The sequence below is a fragment of the Amphibalanus amphitrite genome, unplaced genomic scaffold, assembly GCF_019059575.1.
Source record: "Amphibalanus amphitrite isolate SeventyFive unplaced genomic scaffold, NRLGWU_Aamphi_draft 001580F_arrow, whole genome shotgun sequence".
In the NCBI taxonomy this organism is placed as follows: domain Eukaryota; kingdom Metazoa; phylum Arthropoda; class Thecostraca; order Balanomorpha; family Balanidae; genus Amphibalanus; species Amphibalanus amphitrite.
In genome coordinates this window covers 25,231-48,330 of record NW_024883073.1, presented here as the reverse complement: position 1 = coordinate 48,330, position 23,100 = coordinate 25,231, and the positions used below count along the sequence as shown (strand labels likewise).

Genomic DNA, 23,100 nt, shown 5'->3' with positions numbered 1-23,100 from the left:
TTCCAGGAGCACCACAGGCCTGTTATGGGCACCAGAGGTCTGCCAGGGGCAGTACGTGCCTGTCGGTGATACTTCGGGCTTGTCAGAGGCACCACAGTCCTGTCAAGGCCCAGGGGCACCACCGGCCTAGCAGGGGCACCACGGGCCTGTCAGGGGCACCACGGCCCACGGGCCTGTCGTTGGCACTTCAGGCTTGTCAGGGACATCACAGTTCTTCCAGGGGCACCACAAGCCTGCCAGGGGCACCTGCGGCCTAGCAGGGGCACCACGGGCCTGTCAGGGCTCATGGACACCATAGGCCTAGCAAGGACACCACAGGCCTGTCCGGGGTATCACAGGCCTGTCAGGGCCCATGGGCACCTTAGGCTTGGCACAACTTAACCCGCACACAACTTAACGGCTGGTCTGCGCCAGCCGCGGCGCCAACTTAGAACCGACGGGGGGTGGGGCGGATGACCGCCCCCCCCCCCGAGATCTCGAGAACGAAGCAAGATAGCGACAAGCGGTAAACGGCAGGGGATACGCACGGACAAGGTCTACAATTTTTACGAAGGTTATTTTCAGGTCAGGTCAAAGATGACGTCACAGGGGTAAAAAAGTCAAAATGGCGGCGCTAGGTATGGAGAGTTTTTCTCGAAAAATCTTTCGAACTAGTCAAGCTAGGAAAAAAACTAAGTGTATCATCGTGATCCTCTTTTCAATCCGCATCGAATGATATATACATATATGTTGACCTCGAAAGGTCAAGGTCAAAGGTTGACCTCAGGTCACGTGACCTCGAGGTCATCATGTATATCATTCGATGCGCCTTGACGAGCTGAACGCAATGAGACCATCCGCGCGGCTGTATCTTGTTCCTGTACGGAGTTATTGGCAAAAAATCTTTGGTGACCTTTGATGACGTCACATGACCTTACAGCTGCCCAACAGCAAAACAGACCTCAAGGTAGTGGAGTTTGATCGTATATGAAGTCATGTATGGTTTATGGGGCCATTCCGACCCGTTTTAGTGGTGAAAACAGGGAGTTGATTTTCCCCCCATTGACTTATAATGGGAAGGTCGAGAAATTGACCTGACCTTAGGGCATCGATATCAAAATTCCGAGATATACAAATTGTAGCTACTAATGATCTTATAACATCCTGCGACTTTCAAGGGCCTCCGACATCTACTGTAGCTCTGGCACGGTGACAAAGTTGCAAAAAAGTGACTTAAGGTTGGGTCATTCAAAGTGACCTGGTGACCTGACCTTAAAAGTTAGGACTTAGGAGGTTCAAACTTCAAACTTGCACACCATGTGTAAAAATGATGAGAGAATAGTCGTACCAAATTTCGCGGCGATACGCGCCGCGGTTTTCCCGCTATCTACGAAAAACCTCGGGGGGGGGGGGGCGGGGGGGGGGGGCGGATATCCGCCCTCTGTCGGTGCGCGGATTAATTTGTGCCTGGTTAGCTTTTAATGGAGAGGTCGCACAGGCACAACTGACCTGAGGCCAGTTTCACCAATAAAAAACAGACGGCTGCGATTATTTTTTGACAAAACGATAGTCTATAAATCCTATTTACCTACCAGTGGGAAAAGTAATTGCTGACCAGATAAGATAGCACTTAAAAGCTACGTTATTACATTTTTCAAGTCAGCGATTAGTATTTTTAGCAGTAAATGACATTTTTAGACTATCGTTTTGTTAAAAAATAATCGCAGCCGTCTGTTTTTTATTGGTGAAACTGGCCTCTGACCTAGGGTCATTGACATCGAAAATCGAGGAAGACGTACGTACGTTTCGTAGATCATGTTATCCTTATCAATGTTTGAGTTTTAATGCAATCGTTAGCTGTCGGTGTAGTTGCGACGAACTATCCCCCCCCCCCGCGGCCCCCTCCAGTCTCGTGGCGAGAGCTCGCGGTCGCCCTCGCCGTTCGTCGGCGGGCGTGTCTGCGCCGAGTGGCGTGAGTCACCGCGACCGAGGCGCCTCTGGCGGGCGCCGGCTCCAACTACTCGACGACCGCTGTCTGCAAACACCGGCGCACAGCGCCCCAAAAACCGGCCCGGTGAGAACGTGTCTGCTACCCTTCTCAACTCAGCCGCTCAGCAAACATGAACCCCGCCTTCGAAGGAGTCGGACAGGAGGCCAAGCTGTGGATCTGGCGTATTGAGGTGGGTGGCCGTTGGGCATTGTCGGTGTTTGCGTTGTTGCGTGGTGGCTGGTGGGGAGGGGTGCCACGCCCCCGCCCCGTCGGCAGACACTTGACAGACGCCACGCGGTGGGACCGGCGATGTCGGCGATGTGGCCGTGGGAGAGAACCCACCTCCGGCTGAGACAGTTAGGTATGCAGTGGTCCGTCTTTGTTCTTTGTTCTATAGGTATTCAACTTACGCCAGGCGTTATGTATGTCTTGTATTTGTACATACTGAAGATCGTTTTTTTCGGTTCTGCACTGCTACCTTGGTTCTACTCGCTAGGTTTTCATAGCCCTTTCTAGTTACCATACTTTCTGAGCTGAACAACTTTTGCTAACTTATTTTGACCAGGAATCTTGAAGTTGTCCAAATGCTTTTACAGTTCTCAATGGTTGGCTGCACGGTAGCCAACCTGAGCCGTGCTAGCGGCTTTTCGACCCCACCCCGACCCGGGACCGTTTCCGCGTCGCCGCATCCCTGCATGCTCCCAGCCCGAGACAGCAGGCCTTCTGTTTCTGATAGCGACACGCCCGGCACGGGCTCGTTATCTAGCCGGTAGCATTGATCCCCTCCCGTGGCCGAACTCGTGTGGGAGGGGAGGGGAGGGGCCGTGGTCCCTCAGAGACCAAGGTCACGGTATAGGGTCGCCGGCCGACGGCCGACGGAGCGGAGATGCGGTCCGCTGCCGCCGGCTAAGGATGAGAGAGAGGGGAGGAGAGGAGGGGAGTGGAGAAAATGAACAGATGGGGGTGGAAACAGAGCATGACTAAGAGAAGACCAGAAAGGTAAACATTGTTTATACCTATAAGAAATAGGTAAGAATGTCGTGTCTTGTTTGGATATGTCACGTTCAATCTGAGAGTTTCGTCCATCATTTTTTTTTTTTGTCACGGAACCGCCCGGTGTTTCGTCCGTCTGGTAACCGTTCCGTGCTGGAGTTTCGTTTTGCTGCTGAACCGTTCCGTCCCGGAGTTTCGTTTTGCTGCTGAACCGTGCCGTCCCGGAGTTTCGTTTTGCTGCTGAACCGTTCTGTCGCGGTGTTTCCCGTCCGTCTGGTAACCGTCCCGGACTCCCGCCTGGGTTTCGTTCGGCTGGGAACTCTTCGAGCTCGGTGTTTCGCCTGCCTGGTTACCGTTCGATTCAGGTGTGTTTCCCGTCCATCTGGTAACCGTCCCGTCCCGTCCCGGTGCGCTCAGCGCTGGCCGCCACGGTCGCTAGACACCGCGACAGTTTCGGACCGTTTGGCGACTTGGCGTGGAACTGACACCCACTCACTCGTTAACGGTCACCCGGTGGTGCCAAGTTCAGTCCGTTATTAGGTAACGTTGCTTCGCCTGGCGTGACGGAAAAAGCTAGTGTGAAGTAAAAACTGGACATTTTATAGGTGCTGACTGCTGATCGCCTTTTCTGTCTTTCAGGACTTCGAAGTCAAGCCGTATGCTGAGAACCAGTACGGCAAATTCTACGAAGGAGACTGCTACATTGTTCTGAAGGTGGGTAGGTACATCAACATCATCATCATTTTTCTCTACGAGACGTTCACATGAAATCATGACTGAGCACTGACATCTGATGACGATAACACAAGACCTACCTACATGTCTCGATCGGTTCATTGCTATGGCCTCCGTCTTAGTTCGTAGTATCGTTTCCAACATAGAGCGGGGCATCGAGAGGGTGGCATTGATAGAGAGCGTTTCCGCATTGGCCCTTTGTCCCTGGCCGTTTCGCTTATCCCGTGAGAGAATGATATTTTCCGTGTGCATAGTTTCCTTAAATGGGCTTGCACGTCATATGAAGTGTCGGAAAAATTATTTGCTGTCATTTGCAGTGCTCCACTGATACATTCGTTTAGGCTTATCTAAGGAAGAACTGGCTCTTGGTTCTCCAAATTAGCTAGTTTCGATGTATCACTGGAAGTAAAGTTTAGAGTATGCTGAAGGCCTTTACATCCCCTCGTCCTGAAAACCTACGTTTTTGTTGAACTTTGTTATGTGTCAACTGAACGCCGAGGAGAGCTTATAGCCGACAAAGAACAGCTCGAATTTAGCTCTGACCCGGCCCGGTGAGTTGGATGCCGTGAGTGGAGTTTCCCCTGATTTGCCGGGCTTCCTTCTGACTGGCTCCCAGCCCTGTAGCCAACTGGCCGCTGCCAGGAGTGGAGACACGGGGCGGCCAGCCGGTCAGACCCGTATGGCAGCGACCTGGATCAGAGCCAGCAGCGGGGGCGGGGCGGGGGCGGTTCACCCATCGCACGCCATGGGCGCGGCAGAATCGGAACTGGGGAGAAAGCCGACCCTTCATCCCACGCGGCGCTGGTTGCGGCGGGGCCGGCCGTGGTATCACACCCAGTCAGCGATGTAGCTTACGTCCTTAGATGTAACTTCCCTTTCCAGCGCCCAGTAACGATTCCGCAGCTGCGGCGATCTGCTCAGCTCCACATCCGGTGAGGACGCGGCGACCGATCCGCCTCCCCCGGACCTCGCTGTGATAGGCGGCGGTACACGCAAAACCGCTTCCGCCGATAGAACTCCAAGAAAGGAACTAGGAAACGCACTGCGGCTGGCTCTTGCGGTTTTACTTTTGACATGCGACGTGGCGCTCGCATCATTTTTCAGTAATATTCCGTAGAAGCATCCTCAATGCCTATCTGAAGATATCTGCTCCCTCATTTAGCTACCGAAAGCACCTTTTTATGGCAACCCTGAAAAGATGTCTCCTTTATTCTGCCACTGGTAAGCGTTCTCCATCTGACGGCATGTTCTGCCCACAGACGACGCTGAAGGGCGACCAGCTGATCCACGACGTCCACTTCTGGCTGGGCAAGGAGTCGTCACAGGTGAGATTTATAACGATCCATCGCCTACTTGAAATTATACACAAACGTAGATCGCTTTCATGTCCCATTCGGCGCACCCCTTATGCCTATAATTTGTTTGACGCCTGCTTTTTGTAATTCCTAGGCCCACTGCCTTTGGTGAAAACGATAAATTCAGGAGCTGTGAACGTTCAAAGGCGTGCTCATACTACAGTTGCTTTAAGCTCAAAGACAGACTGGATTCAGGTATGAATGCATTCCTCCGACTGCACCCAATACAGTAAGTCCCCTCCACCTTCTCCACACGGCGATACACATAAGGCTCCAGCTAGGCAGCGGAGACTGACACTACAAACACGTTCCTTCAGGGCAGAGGCAGAACGCTGAAAGTCATAAACATTGCCACGGGCAGTCAACACACGAGCCGTTTCTAGTGACAATATACGCAGAGTCCCTACAAAATATTTTTTCTCGCGTTTGTAACTTTTCATGGCTCGCATCTTGTTGCATATCTCTCAAATATGTGGAATGGTACGCATTCTTGTTTGCCTTATGACCATTCGACCCATTCATAAAGCATAACTTATAAAATGCTCGCTTTGCTGGGTGATATTTCTGCAGTACCGAATTACCGTCTAGGACAAAATCGAGATTTTGCTGCGATTGTGTAGGTGTAGCGTTGATTGTTATCAACTTCCTTGGGTCTGTGTCAGAGTGCAGTAAGCTCGTCACGGAAAATGATTCTGTCGGTTTAACATATTTCCTTTATGTGCTGCGTGATAGTTTTGGTCGTGAATTCGCTGACGCGCCGCTGAGTCACTTATCCTCGAGGAAACTCTGTCGGTTTCCGCTGCGACGGTCAAGCACCGACGCAGTACGAATCAGACCTGCACCAACAGCAAACATGTAAGAAAGGCAGCTCTGCACGGGATGCGTCGGGACACATTTGCGCTAAGAATAACGGATATCGACGCGTGCCAGACAGTAGCCGCTATACAGGCAACTTGAGTCCATGCATCCACACCGTGACCCTACCCCAGTATTAAACCTCGATGGTGGCGGTGACCGCAGAGCTCGGTTCCCAGACGGGTCGACCACAGTCTGGAGTTTGGACTCCGCAGTCTGTCTAGCTTCCATGTGATTATCGCCGCTCGGGCCGCGGCGGCTTGAAGTCTATTTCGGCGGACGCCGACAACGGCGATCTATCCATGCCTGGTGATTTTTGGACGGAGAAGGAATTTTCCGGGCCATTCCGGTTTGTCTGGTGTGTCAGCCCTGTGTTTCAAGTGTCAACCGAGCCGAGACCAGATTTCGCCTCGGTTCTACGTTTCCTGCCGGCTATTCTTACCTCTAACCCACAACGGTGCTCAACTGCCTTTTTTATCTTTTGTGACGTGACAAGCGGTTTGTCCGTCCTTTGAGCGTGCTCCTGTCACGTTTTACCGTTATCCGTGGCCGCCTGATATCACGCCCGACCGTGTCCGGATGTGCTTTATCGTGAACCTGCGAGTCCAACGGCGCCGGCTCCGAGGTCTGCGTCAAACTAACTCCTAGGCGGGCCCCTGGCTGCATGGTCCAAATAGGCCCCGACGGCATGGCCCGGGCTGGACAGTTGCAGTCGCCACAGGTCGATGGTGCAGCTACGGACCAGACGGACGGGTCTGCGGGCCCAGCTCCCCCCCCCCCCTCCCTCCCCACCGCCCGCCGCCGCAGCGCCAAGGTCACGGAAGGTCGCGCTCGGCCGTGATTCACGGGCGCCATCAGCGCGTGACGTGCCGTGATGAGGCTCTGTCGTGACTGGGGGCTTCGCTCAGCCGGCCTGGAACGGACTGGCCTCCCGTGTTATGTTGGGCTATACTGAGCGAGGCACAATGGCAGTTGCGGTGCGTCACAATATGTAGTTCAGACACGGTCACGCCATAATGGTAAGGGCGTTGATAGCATAGCACAAAATAAGCGACGCTGCCGGTCATTGTTGTCATTCTTTGTTCCTTGTTCATTTATTGATGCCAGTGCCTTCCTAGCATTTATTTTATATTGTCGACATTCAGTTTGGTGCTATAAAAATAGTTTATTCTCTTCCATACCAATTTTAATTCATTGAAGGTAATCGACTCTTCAAAACTCGAGTTTTATAAGTTGTCACAAGGAGCCCGATTGGTAATCGTTTGGACACTTGTCCGGTGACCTATTCCGTGGAGTAACGGACTGCAGTGACGTGGTTTTTCTGTACGTTCATTCGCCCAGAGGCGGATCCAGCTCAGAATTTTTTTTTTTTTGGGGGGGGGGGGGCAAACCATAACAATTTGTCGATTCTTTCCATGCATCGTCCTAGGCGTAATGTTAAAATAATGCCGTTTGGGGGGGGGCAAATACCCATTTTGCCCCTCCCCTGGATCCGCCACTGCATTCGCCGACGTAGCTCATTTTTATTCTGTGTTTCTCCTGAGTCAAACAATCGGTACGGAATTACCGCTAAATGTGATGCAAATCTTTGGACGACACAACCTTGAAGAGCACTTTCGCCATTACAAATAGCAGTGACACACAGTGTTCTTTGCCCAGCAAATATTGGTTCCGGTCCTTCAAGGCTTCCTGAGCCATCTGAGTGGGTATGTCATACGGTCTCCGTATCGCTGTCTTCTACAGGTGCTATCATTTACCATCTTTGAATCCACTGTGTGAAGCCTCAGGTGGTGGCATAACACTATCGTTTGATAAGGATCTTCGGAAAGGACACTCCTCACGATACATTTGATATTGGTGACTCGGAACGGGCGCTCCTCACGATGCATTTGATACCGGCTATTCCTGTTTGGTTTGGTCGCTGATACGGTAGGAAGAATACCCGGTATTGTGTCACGAAACAAGTCAGATTTATAACGAAACAAGTCATGAAATCTGGGCATCTTGAGAGCCCTTGAGTGCAACTCCCCGCTTCCTTATGAAACGAAGAGTTGATGGTGGGCTATTTAGTAGTTATTCGCTATAGTTATTCGCCTTCACTGATCACTCAACACATATCAGCGTATTTACAACGAGCATTGCGGTCTGTTTGACTCAAGCCTCAGTCGCCTTTGGAGAGCAGACTGCATGCAGGCAAACTGCGGCAGCGTACGCCCACACGACCCGCCATTCATTCCTTTTACCCCTCACCCCATGCGGCACTCCTCCCCACCCTCGGCCTTCGCTGCACCTCACGATTTCGCCGTGCTGATGCGTCACATCGCCTGATGGTGACGTCACATCCGCGCGGCTCGCCTTGGTGTAATGACGTCACATCCGTACCTCGCCTTGCCGAGGCTCGCTGGAACCGGTCGCTAGGGTGCGTCATACATGCGATGGTGACGTCGTATCAGAGCTGAGATGACATCATACCGGCCGTGTTTCACTGCGGCCGACGCTGGTACATGATACATGAGATGACATCACCCGTGCGTGCGGCATCTGATTCCACTCCCTAGCGTCGTGTGATCACTGGATGGTCTCGGTATTCTAGCGCACATCCGGCCTAAATAGAACGAACACTGCTTAGTTAGTCATACTGACTTACCTATCTACTTTGGTTGTGAGCATTTTGGATAGTTTGAACAACGTATTTACAGCACTCGTATTGATGACAGCGTACTTAAGCGTACTTATGCTCATTTGCCGCTGTCTGTCGTTTTCAGGATGAGTGGGGCACGGCCGCCATCAAGGCCGTGGAGCTGGACGACTCGCTCGGTGGGAAGCCGGTGCAGCACCGCGAGGTGCAGGGCCACGAGTCGGCCCTCTTCCTCTCCTACTTCAAAAAAGGTTCGAACGGCCAGCGCCGCGACTCACGCATGTCCCACCGAAATAGGCGAACAAACAAGAATGCCTTTTTGTGACCATCTTTTTGGTAATTTGCCACCCGAATCTCTAGATTTTTTTCACAACAGACCGTCAAATGACTTAACCGTACGGAGTGAACCTGACCCTGCGTGGTGACATTAGTCCTGCGACATGCGAGTCCGCGTTTGACCGCGCCGTCGCCCGTTGACTCTGTGAGTTCGTAGGTGACCTGATCGTCATCTCGTTGTCCCTGCAAGTCCGTCTGTGTGACCTGCCCACTCCGCGCCCAGCAGGGATCCAGTACCTGAAGGGCGGCGTGGCCAGCGGGTTCCGCCATGTCGACCCCGACGACTACGAGCCGGCACTGTTCCAGGTCAAGGGTCGCCGCAACGTCCGTGTTACCCAGGTGAGCTGGCAGACAGTCATCTGTCGGTGGGTGGGAAACTGGCTGACGCTGGTCGATTAGCGCTGTGTTGTTTTGGGTTTGGGAAACGTCGATGTTCGTGTCTCGGAAACATCCATGTGTTGTAAACTGAAGTTTGACAGAGCCCTTCAACGTTAGTCTCATTGTAAACATGGCATTTCATTGACCGAAACTTGGCCGTAAACAGATAGTGGGCCGAGTTTTGGAAGTTCGTGGAGGTCCTCTAGTGTATTCATCGCATCGACATGTCTACAGGCTGACAATGTTACCGCCGCCGCTGGGGTGGCGGTTGTCAAGGAGACCAATAGACCGATTGATCGAATGACGGCCTCGATAGGCGCAGCGTCCGTTTTACTGAATACTTAAAAGCTTACATAAAAGGGCTTACATAAAACATCTTAGATGAGGGGTAGTGGGTGTCGCTACACATGCCGAACCATCGATGTTTAGTAATTAGTATAGTTCTTGCTGTCAGCCCGTTCCCGTTCTATTTTACCATGTTTTTCTGCCTTTTCGTTATCTGATCTGACCTGATCTGAACTGACCTTCCCCGTGACTTTCAGGTGGAGATGGGCGTGGGCTCGATGAACAAGGGCGACTGTTTCATCCTGGACACCGTGGACACGGTCTATGTGTGGACGGGACCGGACAGCCGGCGCACAGAGAGACTCAAAGCCATCCAGTCGGCCACCGAAATGCGCGACAACGATCACGCCGGAGGAGCCAAGGTGCTCATTCTCGGTGAGTTTGATCATGGTTTGATCATCATCAGCGAGGTAATGGTAAGGTAGATGACACAGGATATGGGCTGGGGGATGGGGATATCAGTTAGGGGCGATCGCGTTGAGTGAGTATAGACAGGAAAGGCCAGCCAAGGGACTTTGTCCATGGGGTGCCACCATGGGCCTATGCCACTAACGCAAGATATTGTTTCGATGTACTTTGTTGCTCGTAAACATCGCTCGCCCTGCATACTGAAAGATGATTATAATTTATGTCGCTTTCCATGCATCCAATAGTCTGTTCGTGTCCCTTTCTCCTCCGCGGCGCCGGCGAAGCTGTATGCATCACGACGAGCCTCGTGTTTTTGTTTGTTCCCACCTCCCCTCGCCGTCTGCACGTTTACCCTCCAGTCTGTTTCCCTTGGAACGGTGCCAGCTCTGGATCTAGGCACATCTTCCTGCACGCCTGAGGAGGCTCAAACTTCCGTGAAAATAAGCACGGCAGATGGTGTCGGCCTATGTGTTCCGCTCTGGTACTAATGACACACCAACAGTGTAACGGCGAGCTGCACCGTGCTTGTTAAAAGCTGCAAAATGAAAACTTAACGAACCGAATCATAAGAGTACGGAGATAAAACTTAAAGGTTATACATTTCGCAAGATCGACATGATCTATTGATCTATTCGTGACAGCATAACGATGTGCCTGTTTAAGATTGACAGCGATTACCAGTTGTATTTATGGCCAAACTTAAAATAGATTGCATGCAATGGCTGTTCAGCTCGGTTGTAGGATTTCAATCGTACCTAAATCGGTAGGAAGTCTGGAAATGAGCTTCCGACACTTGACTGGTGCAGGTCCGACTTGTGCCGACCTGCTGTGAAAGTTCCATGAACTCCATGTCGTGATCAAACAAATTATCGCCCTATTACCCTTCCTGCACTCGGCCGTCTGCCGTCTGCCTTGCACGTCACGGTCTGGCGGTAACGCCTTTCGTGCGCGGCCCGTCACGCGCCACCCGTCACACCTGGCGCCGCTCGTCACGGCGGCGCGCCAGGCGTTATCTGGCGCCGCCGGACGCCGCGGTGCGTCACTCCTTGCCACGTGGAGCCGGCGGGCGTGGCGCAGCGGGGACCGGGCAGCGTCTGGGAGACGGGCGGCTATTTCCGTCTCCCCTGCAGGTCTGCCGCCGGGTGTTACTGGGGTTGGGGAGGCACTGCTGCAGCTCGAAGAGTTCGCTGTTCCCCGGGGCTCCGACCGGGCGGGGCTGGGAGCTGTGGTGGCTATAACTGGGGCTGACAGGGGCCGAAATACCGCCCGACAACCTCCCATTGCCTCCTGAAGGAGCCCGCCTTCAGGCCGGCTGGCGGCTACACGGTGATAGCGACCGGAGGGAATCCACAGCAACCTCCAATTATACTGAGGAGCCATCGCTGGCCTGACCTTTTGCTCACATCGTCAGCAGCACACTAGACCGGATATTGTTTTTCGGCACCCACATCCGCTGGATGCCTTATGTCGTCTCCTAAATTTGCAAAACAATCTGCATTTTAAGGACCTAAATGATGAATTTTGCAAGCTATTTTGTAAATTAACTCCTGAATTCCTCTCACTCAGACGAGTTTGCTGACGGGGGTGAGTTCGAGGCCTTCTTCGAGGCGCTGGGCGGTGGCTCCAACGACGACGTTGCCGACGCGCCCGCTGCCGATGATGACGTCAGCCACGAGAGGAACGAACAGGTAACGACGAAGAAAACGACTTCACACAATGATTGTCGCTCATCAATATGGCTTGTCGTAGGTAGCTTCGCAGTTCGTACGGCTGAAACGTCACTTGAAGTTTTGCTTAGCGATTGAACTATCGTAAAATAATTATGTATCTTAGAAGGGATCAGAAGCCAACGAGCTCGTTCGCAATTTTACGTTAACAGGGAGTCTGGCGATATTTCCGTTTGGAAGTGACCATCAAAATGTGCATCCCTTACATAGCCACTCCTTCGAGCCCTTCGGCGACCTCCCCCTGACCCGGCCACCCTCCCCTGACCTCTCTGTAGAAGGAGGTCACTCTGTATAAGGTGTCGGACGGCGGAGACGACTCCGTCGAGATCGAGGAGGTCGGCGGCCGGCCGCTCACTCAGGACATGCTCAAATCGGAGGTAAGTGCACGGTGCATGAGTTTGGTGGCCTGGTTTTTGAAGAGAGGTTCTGCTACGGTGTGGTTGTTCACGTTTACTTTGGCATTCTGCATGATGTTGATTTTTTTTTTTTTTTTTTGGTGAAAATTGTTTGTCCTTGGTAGTCTTTATCACTGGACTCGTGGTTGCCTTTTTAGTTATATCACTTTCAATGGCTTTTAGCCGTTAACGTCGTTAAATATAAGTTGAATGATAATGCTGCCTGGAGCCTGCCTTTATTTTCAGATGTATGTATCTTAGATGTAACTTTTCCAGTAACGATCTTGCACTCGGCACTCATCCAGTATTTTGGTGATGGCATAATTATTGTACCCGTGATTCTCATTCACTGACGATAAATAGCTCACAGATATGATGCATCATTGAATATATTAGAGCAATTATTCTGTTCATCTACTTCGACTGCAACCATTTTGTTTTCTACATTACTGCATTGGCAATGTGCATGCTTTGCTGTGAATGTAGCTTGCATGACAGGCCAAGGTGCACGATATATAAAGAATGGAATTCCGTTTTGTCGCTAATACCAGTTCGTCACAATTGACTCAGTTTATATTACCCATGCAACTTTCTGGAAAGAGGTTCCGTCTGAAATCTATACTATACAGTATAAGTATGGAATCATTCAAAAACATTCAGTGGGCTTATTTGTGTCTTTGTTCATATATTGAATGTCTGGCTCATTCCATATCAGTTATTTCATCTGGGTTACGTGTCGTGTACGTCTCGTAGTAATATGTGTATGGACCCAGCTGCAGCGCTGGTCAACCGCTGGTGTAACTCGTCGCGTGGTGGTAGCTCGTTGGCTGTACCGTCCGCTTCTGCGCTCCGGCTTCGGCGCCGACCGGACCGCTGACCCGGTGTGACCTCTGTGTGACCTGTGTGACCCTGCTGACCGCTCCCCGCCGTGACACCAGTCCGGCTCCCAGGACTGCTTCATCCTGGACACGGGCGCCTCCGGCTTCTTCGTGTGGATCGGCCGCGAGAGCACCAAGGCGGAGAAGGAGTCGGCGGTGAACAAGGCCACTAAATACATGGAGCAGAAGGGACTGCCCGTCTGGACCAAGGTGAGAGGTCCAGGAGGCGGTGGATGTGACAGTCACAGTTGTAAGCCTATCTTTAAGTGTTTTGGTATATCGTAAATGCGATATTAAATCGAAATGTGGCTGGATCATTTCAATATTTTAGGTGCTTAGGAACTGCACTCGCATTCATGCTTGCTGACTCGAACTTGGCCGTCGGTACCGAACCTGACCAAACCTTCCCATCCTGACCCGATCTAGCCCGACCCGACGCGACCTGACATGACCCGATCTGACCCAACCTGACCCTGACCCTGACCTGACCCTCCCACCCGTGACCTCAGGTGGAGCGTATTGTCGAGGACGCTGAGCCGGCCGTGTTCAAACAGTACTTTGAGCGCTGGGTGGACGACGATGAGCAGGTCGGCCTCGGAAAGGTCTACACTCAGGAGCAGATTGCTGGTGAGTGTCTGGGCTGTCTGTGGTCCAAGCAGACTTTGGCAATGGGCCTGGCTCTCCAAGATACAGGGTGCTTCTGGGTAGGGAGCACTTGGCAATGCTTAAGTTGCACTGGCTTAGGCCTACATTGTGTAGTTTGTGGGCTGGATATTATGTTTATGAATACATAGAAGCTGAAATAGTTTTGTTGTGCACATATGTATGCCGTGTGCTGTGTACTGATACATTGGTCATGTGTGGACGCTTTTGGCTTTGCACATCGCCGATATAGAAAATTCAGAAACCTATAATGTGACGTTAACGATTTACATTCGCTTTGCCACCCTACCTGCACTTCACAATCGCATTGATTTGCTTTTAAACTTATTATTCGTGTGGACTTCCCTTATTTCCTTGCACAGCAGGCAATGCTTTGTAGTATACCTTCCGGAGTTCTATGAACGCACACCTTACAATCAATTTGTATCACGCACGCAGCTCCCGGAAACGGTTGGTATATCAGAGATCTCATATTTTTTTAATCTAAGCGGGTACTCACCTGCAACATAGCTGCTATCGAGAAGCTCACTGTACTTTTTATCTTTTAACGGCTTTGCGACCGAAAGTAGCTCTACCGTGTAAACGATGCTTTCATCTGTGCTGTAATTGTAACTGAGTGACTTAACCCGGCAGTTGCTGGGGTATTTCGCCACCCACCGTTTGCTGGGGGGGGGGGGGAGGGCGTTAAAGGCCCCCAGCCGATAACGTTACTCGAGAACCAATAGGCGCTGCGAAACGCACGAGGCGGCAAACGAAAGAACGCGACGAGACGCTTCAGATGAGTACTTTAAAGTTGAATTTTGAGGTCACAGGTCGGGTCAAGGTCAGGTCAAACACCTGAAATCGGGCTTTCAGTAACATGGACTTCAGGACTTCGCAATGGGCGCCTCTCGTCATAAACTCTGTCAAAACGGTGCACACTCCATCATATAAGGCCTACAAGAGTGTCAGCTCCATGTAAGGGTCAGTCAAGCATAGGTCAGGGTCAAGGTCAGGTCAACCGGGTAGGCACATATACCCGAAAATCAAAACTGATATTCGCAGCCTGTGACACATGTTTTATGGGTAATTTGGGGCGTAGAACACGATGGTGACATTCATTTTATCATATGTGTACGTGTTTGGCTCCAAAAGTTCAATTTAAGAAATGCATGTATCATGGTCGTGAAGTAGTCACGAGAAATTGCCAAGATTCAGTTCAAGATTTTGGAAAATGCGGAACGATAATCAATAATCGAAGATAGCCATTTGATTGTTCATGGTATTGGCAGTCTAATGGCGTTTACGACATGTCTGTATGTCTATTCTGTGATTTTATATCATTTTTTTAGCATATGCCGTTTTTGGTCGAAAACTCAGAAATCATGACGTCACTAAAACCTGGATATCTCAAAAATTTCCTGACCGATTTTTTTCAAAACTTTGTCACAATAAACTTCAATCAATTCCCTACAGGTACTCAAGATTTGGCGCGCCTGCGGCGCGCCGTTTTTATGCTATGGCCCGGCGAAAAAAGTGGGGGCGTTTAACGCCCCCCCCCCCCCCCAGCAACTCGCGGGTTAAGAAGTGACCGTATAGGATATAACCCATTTGAATTAGTTATGAAACATTTTCAATGTATTTGTGTTGCATAGAAAGATTATTACTTGTGTATGATATGACTTTAGATAGATGAAGGACCAAGCTATTGCATATTGGTAGGCGAAACGTCCTATATTCAGGCTGATTAACTGGTCGCCACATTGTGAGACACGTTCGCTGCCTGAGCGGGCATCCTTTCACCGCCTGGCGACTGTCGTCTAACGTGACCGCCCCTCCCCCTTCCCGCAGAAAGTCTGCCCAATCTGGACCTGTCGGCTCGCTCCCCGGAGGAGCGCCGTCACCTGGTGAAAAAGTCGGCCGGTAGCGCCATCGGATTCATGCCTGACGACGCCTCTGGAGCCGTCGAAATCTACCGGTGAGTGAGGCTGATCGGTGATCTATCTGGTATCTATCCATGTATCAGCTGTATATCTGTGATTCATGTGAAATCCGGAGATCGGCCTGTAAGGGAGGAGTAAGAGGATGGGTACGTTGGTTTGGGGCAAGGTATGCTGGAGAGGGACGGATGGGTGGGAACTGATGGTCCTGGGCCTGGCGTCGAAAAAGGACAGTATAAACACAGTGAATTCTCATGCATGCAACGTAAACTAATTTTGGGATCTCTGTTCATACCAGTCACGTTTCCTCTCCGACTTCAAAAACTTTTGTCATATCTCGCTCGTGACAAAGCTCGTGCTCTGGACTAATTTAACTTTGAGGATTAGGAGGCACGCTTTCAAGAAGTTTGTCTTTATAGCTCGCTGACACAGTTCATGTTCGTGCTGCGTTTTGTTGATCGTAGATAGGTTATTTATACTTTCCGCCGGAAGACATTACTGCCGAATCTCAGAAGTCACGAACCGTCTGAAGTGGTCGAATCGCTGAACATTTTTACAAGTAGCATCGAACTAGTTAAGTAGTCATCATTCATCTGACATGACTTTCTTCCTGTTCTTGCACAGTATCGAGGAGATGGAGCTGGCGCCGGTGGCGGAGGAGGCGCACGGCATGTTCTTCGGCGGCGACTCGTACGTCATCAAGTACACCTACGAGAAGGAGGGACGCGAACAGTACATCATCTACTTCTGGCAGGTGTGTGCGTGGCGCAGACTAGATCCGGCCTGGTTGGCTGCGGGGAACAAGGATTTGGGCAGATGACACTTAGCTGTCGCTTTACGTTAGTTTATTTTTTCAGACTGTTGTGTGAGAGAGTGTGAATCGATCACAACGAGCTCGTTTTTCAAATTTATTCAATTTAATTCGTAGTTGGATTCATGATTTTAAACTAAGGAGAAAACACGGTAAACTGCCATGTGTTGTTTTAATTCTCAAACACCGTATGCACACTCGGCATATTAACCGATTCCCCGAGTGTTGATCACACATTCCTCACCCTCGGCAGGGCAACGAGAGCTCCCAGGACGAGAAGGCGGCCTCGGCGCTGCAGGCGGTCAAAATGGATGACGAACTGGGCGGCAAGGCGGTCCAGGTCCGCATCTCACAGGGCGAGGAGCCCCGCCACTTCCTCATGCTCTTCAAGGGTAGGTAGCTCTGCTACGCTGGAGATCACCGGAGTCTTTTGGAAAATAAGTTTATTCCTTACCTGAAATTTACTGCTTAGAGGGAAAAAGGTGTCTCATTTAACAGCACTTTGTAAGCTGCAGTTTGAGCCCTCATATGCTCCTAACAATGTGGAAGAAGAGCATTATCGTAAGATATCTCCGCTAGTAACTGGCACTGCATTCATGCAAATAGCAAGCTCGCTTCTTAACTGCTCCTGTTTTCCATCAGGCAAGATGATCGTCTTCATGGGCGGCCACGCCAGCGGCTTCAAGAACGTGCACGACCACGATACGTACGACGCGGACGGCACGCGCATGTTCCACGTGCGCGGCACTTGCGAGGCGGACACGCGCGCCGTGCAGGTGCCCGAGCAGGCGGCCTACCTCAGTCCGGACGATGTGTTCGTGCTGGAGACGCCGGGCGCCACCTACATCTGGAATGGACAGGTACGCGGTGGTGTGGAGACGGGTTGTTATTTGGGATAGGTCGGCGATGTTGTACTGATTACTGATTGTACCGCTACGCAGCACAGCAGATCATGTAACAGTAACAGCAGAGCTTGGGTAGCATTGGCAATTATGAAATAATATATTTTCGATTTGGAGCTAACCAGTTTCAGATAGCCCGGACGTCTCAGTCCTACGCTGGCACTAGCGACTATTGCTGCTACTGCCTTCCCCGTGCTGCCCCCTGGGTCGGCTCCGTTCAGTGTCCATCCCTCGAACCCCAGCTGCTATGATGGTGGCCGGTGCCTTCTCACGTAACCCGTATCCGTACCCGACATACGTTCTCGAATCTCGACATAAGACTTCTCAATGACATACGCGGACTCGGTCTAACCACCTCCCCGTTTCATTCCACAGCAAGCGTGCGAGGAGGAGAAGTCTGTGTCTGCCAGTATCGCCTCCCTGGTATCACCGGACGCCGAGCCGCAGGTCATCAACCAGGTGAGAAAACAATAGCCGTGAGGTAGAGATGACCCTGGAGGCGGATCAGGACTGCCCAGTGGAACTGAACGCTCCGAGGTGATCATGGTCCTGCTTAGATGTCTTGGCGTTTATCTTAATAGCCACGAATTGTCGAAGCTCCTCATTCCTCAAAGTTTTCATATAAAGGCTTGCAAAATGCAAGGATCGACGCTACTCCATGGCTCTCCTTCATGCCATGTCCAGAGCTGCCACTAACGCTGTGTCTCTTCTGTGTTATGACTTCTGGAATATCCGCTAACCCCGCGTCCCCTCTGCGCGCCAGGGTGAGGAGCCGGAGGAGTTCTGGGCGGCGCTGGACGCCTCGCCCGATCAGATGGGCTCGCACCAGCCCAGCTCGCCGGTCCGCGGCAAGAAGCTGATCCACTGCAGCATCAACAAGAGCGGCAACTTCATAGTGGACGAGCTGGACGGCTTCGAGCAGGACGTGAGTGGGGAGCGGGAGGGTCGCGCGGTCGCTGCAGCGCTTAGAGGGGATTGCGTTGTAAAACAATCGTAGCTGATTAAAACGGTTCAGGCATTACACTAGTTATCGGTGGTTCATGGATATGAAGAAAAGTCCATAATCGCGAATGGTTTCCATTACCATAACGTAACATGATTGTCTGTACCATATTATGACGGCCGACGAGTATCGTCAAATGCAGTCGTTGAATCCCATCTGTCCTTATCCCCCCTCTCCCATGTCTGATTTGTCCGACTCCAGTAGCCTCTGCGAACTCAGCGATCCTGCTTCATGTCGGTTACCTCCCATGACGTCAACTACATCCGATGAAGTAGTTGACCTACGGTGACCCCGGTGACCTTGTACAACACCGTTCTCCTGTTCCGCTGTACACAGGACCTGAACGACGACGACGTGATGCTGGTGGACACGGGTGACGAGGTGTACTGCTGGATCGGCAGCGAGGCCAGCGCAATGGAGAAGGAGAAGGCCTTCCAGCTGGCCAAGGTACGTTCTGTGTAACCTGTCACGGGGCTGTGCCTGTGAGAATGGGTCAGATTGCTCTGCAGGAGAGCGCAAAGCGTCTCAGTTCGATCAGTCTTAAATCATTGAGTTGAAAGAAACTTCGAAACCACTAGATTCGCAGTGATGGTTCGTAGCAGTGCGGAAGAAGATATCTTACATAGTACTAGAGATATTCGATTTTTATACTTCCTTTTCTTAAAGGTTCTTCATGCGTACCTCATAAGCTTATAGCTGAAGCAGTGAGGGGGTAAGTACCAATAAATAACGATAATGTGCCTCAATTGTGTGTGTTCGTGTCAGCCTTGTGCCCGTTCCGCCCTCGGGTCCCGCTGACCGGTGTCTGCCGGTCATTTGCAGAAGTTTGTCGAGACGGACCCGTCGCCTCGTAAGGACGCCACCGTCATCCAAGTGAAGGAGGGCAACGAGCCGGCCTCGTTCAAGGCGCTGTTCCCCTCGTGGAACGACTCTCTGTTTGAGGTGCCCGCCAGCGTACGTACCCCTCAGCATGGCCGGGGGGTCTGCGCGCCCGACGGATAGTTCACTGCTAGTCTGTCCCTCTATCTGTGTACCCTTCCCTCTCGGTCTCTTTTGACTGTTCTTTCTCTGAGCGAGCACTGTCACTCTCTAGTAATTAGATATCACTGGGCTCTGGGCTCTTTGGATCGCTGCTATTTGTGTTGTATATAATCGTGTCTTGAGAGCTTGTCTCTGGGTCTTTCTTTGTCTCTTTATTTCGTAATCGGCCTGGCCGCAGTTAACCTTATCAGTGTAAATCCCTCATTAGAGCTAATTGCATTGAATCGAATCTAGTGAATTAAAGTAGCGCTTTCTCCTAAGTGAATGTTACTGATTTCAATTCGAACACGTTCTTTTTTTTGCAAATGGGTAATGTCATTATTTGTGAATCATCCCAGCAGCAGTAGCCGATTTTTACCCAGTACATTCACCGTTACATTTTCTACCTGTAAAAATTGTGATGTCAAACCAAGACCTTGTTGTGATTGTCACACTTTTGCTGTAGAAAATGTGACGCCCTGAATTTCCCAACTAAAAAAAATAATAACATGGGAATGCTCTGTTGCCAGCATTATAAGTCACTTGCACGCATTTAAATGGAAAGGTCCTCTGTTATATTGCCAGTGACTCGGTAGACTTCTGAAAACTAACCTCGATTTACTAGCGTGAAGTACCGTAACGAGGCGCAATTATTGTGTGTTGCATTGTTTCCCTTCTTGAATATGCCATGGAATGACACTGAATGAATGTTTGAGTACGATACCGTGCGGGGTTTCAGAATGTTCCACTCAATTCGTGTCTACTTTGAACCTTCAGAACCATGCTAATGACGCCGCAGGGGCGGTCGCTGGTGTTTTGGAGTGCCCAATAATGATTATAGAGCTGCGGCTTGCAGCCCGGTACACTAGCGCACAAAGATAGTCTATTTGAGGATGCATGTGTAGCTCTACACGTTGGCAGGTCTGGTAGGTGGACCGAAGGACTGGTAGACATTAAGGCACTCTGTATACGAGCTAGTGACGTTGTTGTGAATGTTATAGATATGTCAATAGCTAGCTCAATTGTAATTTGTTTGCGAGCGAGATATTGTGCTAGTATAATGTCAGCTACCTACTTTCTTTTATTATTTAAACTTCCTTTCGTCTTAACCCGCGACCTGGTGGGGGGGGGGCTATTTTTGCCCCCCCCTCCAGACTTTTCGATATATCTCCAGAACCGCTGCGCCGATCGTCATCAAACTTTCAGTACCCTCCCGGACATCAATTTTACACATGGTGACCAAATTTTTTTTCCAAAGGCTATGATAGGTTGGCCGGAAATGACGTCAGAGTGACGTCATGTTCTGCCGTTTTCGACCCAAAAAAGGGTTTCGCGGGAAGAGCTGTCAGGCCTATAGCTTTGCAAATACAGAAAAATGATAAAGACATAAAAGCTGTAGAATTGACAGGGCTACAAAACTGCTATCTCGGATTTTTGAAATTTTTGGATTTTGACCCCCAAAAATCAAAAAATAATTTTTTTGGATATAATGATCGAAAAATCCAAAAAGTTTTTTGAATTTCGCAAAAACCGGAACATATGTGATAGTCCTTACCGCCTTCCATCCACATACCAAATTTGAGATTGATACCTCTTTTTTTGGCGAAGTTATAACGAAAAAACTGTTCAAAATTGATTACGTCAAATTTTCAAACTCAATTTTTAGCAATTCTGGACCCCGTAGCGCAAAACAAAGACCACCATTAGACTCCCCGTGACGAGCTGCATCGAATCAATACCCATTTTATGCAAAACTATCAACTTTAAAATTTGACCTTTTTTGGCCTGACCTTGACCTGACCTTGACCTGAACTTTACCAGAAAGTGACCTAAGCCGTACCTGATAGTCTTATAACCAACACCATTGAGTTGGAAATGAAAAACTGGCCATAAAACATGCATCACACAACCTTAGTAAAGTTGGGCTCATGTGACCTGACCTGTGACCCTTGGTGACCTGACCTGTGACGTGACCTGGTATTGTCAGTGACCTCTAATAGCAACATATCTACTAGGCAACTGACGCCCTATCGCTGATTCTCGACAAAATGCGTTTTCCTCGGTGTTATAGCGCATTCCCTAGAAGACCCGTGAACGGTGAAACATTTCATCTTTGACCTGACCTGTGACGTCATCGGTGACCCTGAGGTCAATGAAATTTGGTTTTCTTCGACAAATTTGACGGGCCTTTCGAACGCCGTTTGAATTTTGCGGATCCGTCCAGTAGTTTCGGAGATACGAGGTGGGGGGGGGGGGGCAAAAAATAGCCCCCCCCCCCGTTATAAACAGACCCCACCAGGGCGCGGGTTAATAGCGTTGTGCAAAGGGTCGACATTCAACTGTGTCACGACTGTTTAACACCCATCCCTCCATCTCGGCGCCTACCTTCCTCTGCTGACCGAGGTCTTGGCCCGCCCCACCCACAGGAGCGACCCAAATACGACGACGTCAAGTCGATGATCGCCCAGTTCAACGCGTCCATGTGAGCGCCGAGGGAACGTCTGACCCGCGCGTGACCCGGCCTATGGTGCTGTGTCTGCCCCGGGCGGCCCCTGGGGGCGCGGCGGTCCGTGGGGAATGCCACCACCGGCCGCCGTCGTGGACTGTATGTACGCCTTTAGAGCCTCCGTCTTTTAAAGCTCGTGTAGGTTCACTATTTGATAAGCTCGCAGCCCGATGTGAAGAGCGATTAGCTGTGCCGCAATGCGTTTTGTTATGTTGAATGTGCCTTGCCTATGATGAGCGTGCACCCAATTAGGGCAATGGAGCTACTCCATCAGCTTTATGAAATTCCGACCGGTAATACGTAGTGGCATGTGTTGGACCTGCGAAATGTGCGTACGTATCGGTAAAGCTGGATTGTCTGAGATTTCTACAGGATTTTCATGCGACTATGTTTAACAGTCTTCTCCTATTTAAGGTCGGATCCAATGTTATATGTATTTTCTCGACAGAACAGCTTCGTTATGCCCATGAAATAGAGCTGTGACTGTACTTATGTGGAAAATACTATGGATCATTTTAATCCACCGCCCGATGATATTTTTCCACATCTCTAGTCTTCCGGTTTGTTGAGTATGCCGTGATCAACTCAAATCATACGAGATTCCCGGCGCCATCCCTATAGGAGTTCAGTCAGCTGGTTAGTGCGAGGCTGAGCGAGCGCGACTGCTGATACGCTGGCCTTTTCCCTATCCGCTTTTGTAGTTGCCAACGCCTATCGGCCTCAAGTCAAGCTGGCCGTCACCTAGGCTAAGACTGGCGTCATACACACTCTGCTGTAACGGTGTCGAAAGATATTTTTCAAATAAAATATGTAAATTCACCCGGTGTTTTACTCGAGGTGTGTGGTCAGGGTTGATAGCGACGGACGACCGTCAAATCGCTCGAACATCTTGCCGGTAGTGTGAGGGCTAGTTTGCAATGAAATTAATTTTACCGAAACTACCGAATATTACTGCAATGTCGAGTAAATTTAGTGTGCCATGTGAAAGCAAATAATAATAATAATAAACACATCAGGAAGAGGTCCTGTATAACACAATGGCACATAGGTGACACATCACACAGCAGACGAGTCCGGCCAACAATTTCACCGCTCACCAACGACACATGACTCCGGATATTTATCCTATCAGCCGGCGGCGGCCGCTGTCTGTTTGCCCCCCCCCCCCCCCTCTGTCTGACCGTGACCGCGGTGGCGTGTCGCCGTCGGGCGGTGACCGTCCGTCTGCCCTCCGGCGGTGTCCAGTGGCAGTAGCCCGCGGCGG

General features: G+C 50.7%; 1 protein-coding gene across 8 annotated transcripts; it reads left to right on the top strand.

The window, feature by feature from the left end:
• Window positions 1-1,890: 1,890 nt before the first annotated feature.
• Window positions 1,891-22,655, top strand: LOC122373967 (gelsolin, cytoplasmic-like). Of its 8 annotated transcripts, none has more exons than XM_043352430.1 (19): window positions 1,891-2,159; window positions 3,602-3,676; window positions 4,957-5,022; window positions 8,673-8,796; window positions 9,105-9,220; window positions 9,802-9,979; window positions 11,579-11,700; window positions 12,015-12,116; window positions 13,085-13,222; window positions 13,522-13,639; window positions 15,506-15,632; window positions 16,219-16,348; window positions 16,659-16,797; window positions 17,048-17,265; window positions 17,683-17,766; window positions 18,071-18,232; window positions 18,647-18,757; window positions 19,133-19,264; window positions 21,757-22,655. In XM_043352430.1, exons 1-19 carry the CDS (start codon window positions 2,100-2,102, stop codon window positions 21,814-21,816), a joined length of 2,262 nt encoding a protein of 753 aa, XP_043208365.1. In that variant the 5' UTR covers window positions 1,891-2,099; the 3' UTR covers window positions 21,817-22,655. The 8 variants fall into 8 exon arrangements, with proteins under 8 accessions (XP_043208365.1, XP_043208367.1, XP_043208364.1 ...); XM_043352432.1 differs by having other exon boundaries at window positions 1,893-2,159; window positions 9,108-9,220; XM_043352429.1 differs by having other exon boundaries at window positions 1,893-2,159; window positions 9,108-9,220; window positions 13,073-13,222.
• The last annotated feature ends 445 nt before the right edge of the window (window positions 22,656-23,100 follow it).

Excerpts from the sequence above, each read along its gene's own strand:
- LOC122373967 (XM_043352428.1), top strand. The coding sequence starts at position 2,100 with ATGAACCCCGCCTTCGAAGGAGTCGGACAGGAGGCCAAGCTGTGGATC. Across the intron at positions 11,701-12,014 it reads GCCACGAGAGGAACGAACAG|AAGGAGGTCACTCTGTATAA; the intron begins GTAACGACGAAG and ends ACCTCTCTGTAG. Across the intron at positions 15,633-16,218 it reads GGAGCCGTCGAAATCTACCG|TATCGAGGAGATGGAGCTGG; the intron begins GTGAGTGAGGCT and ends GTTCTTGCACAG.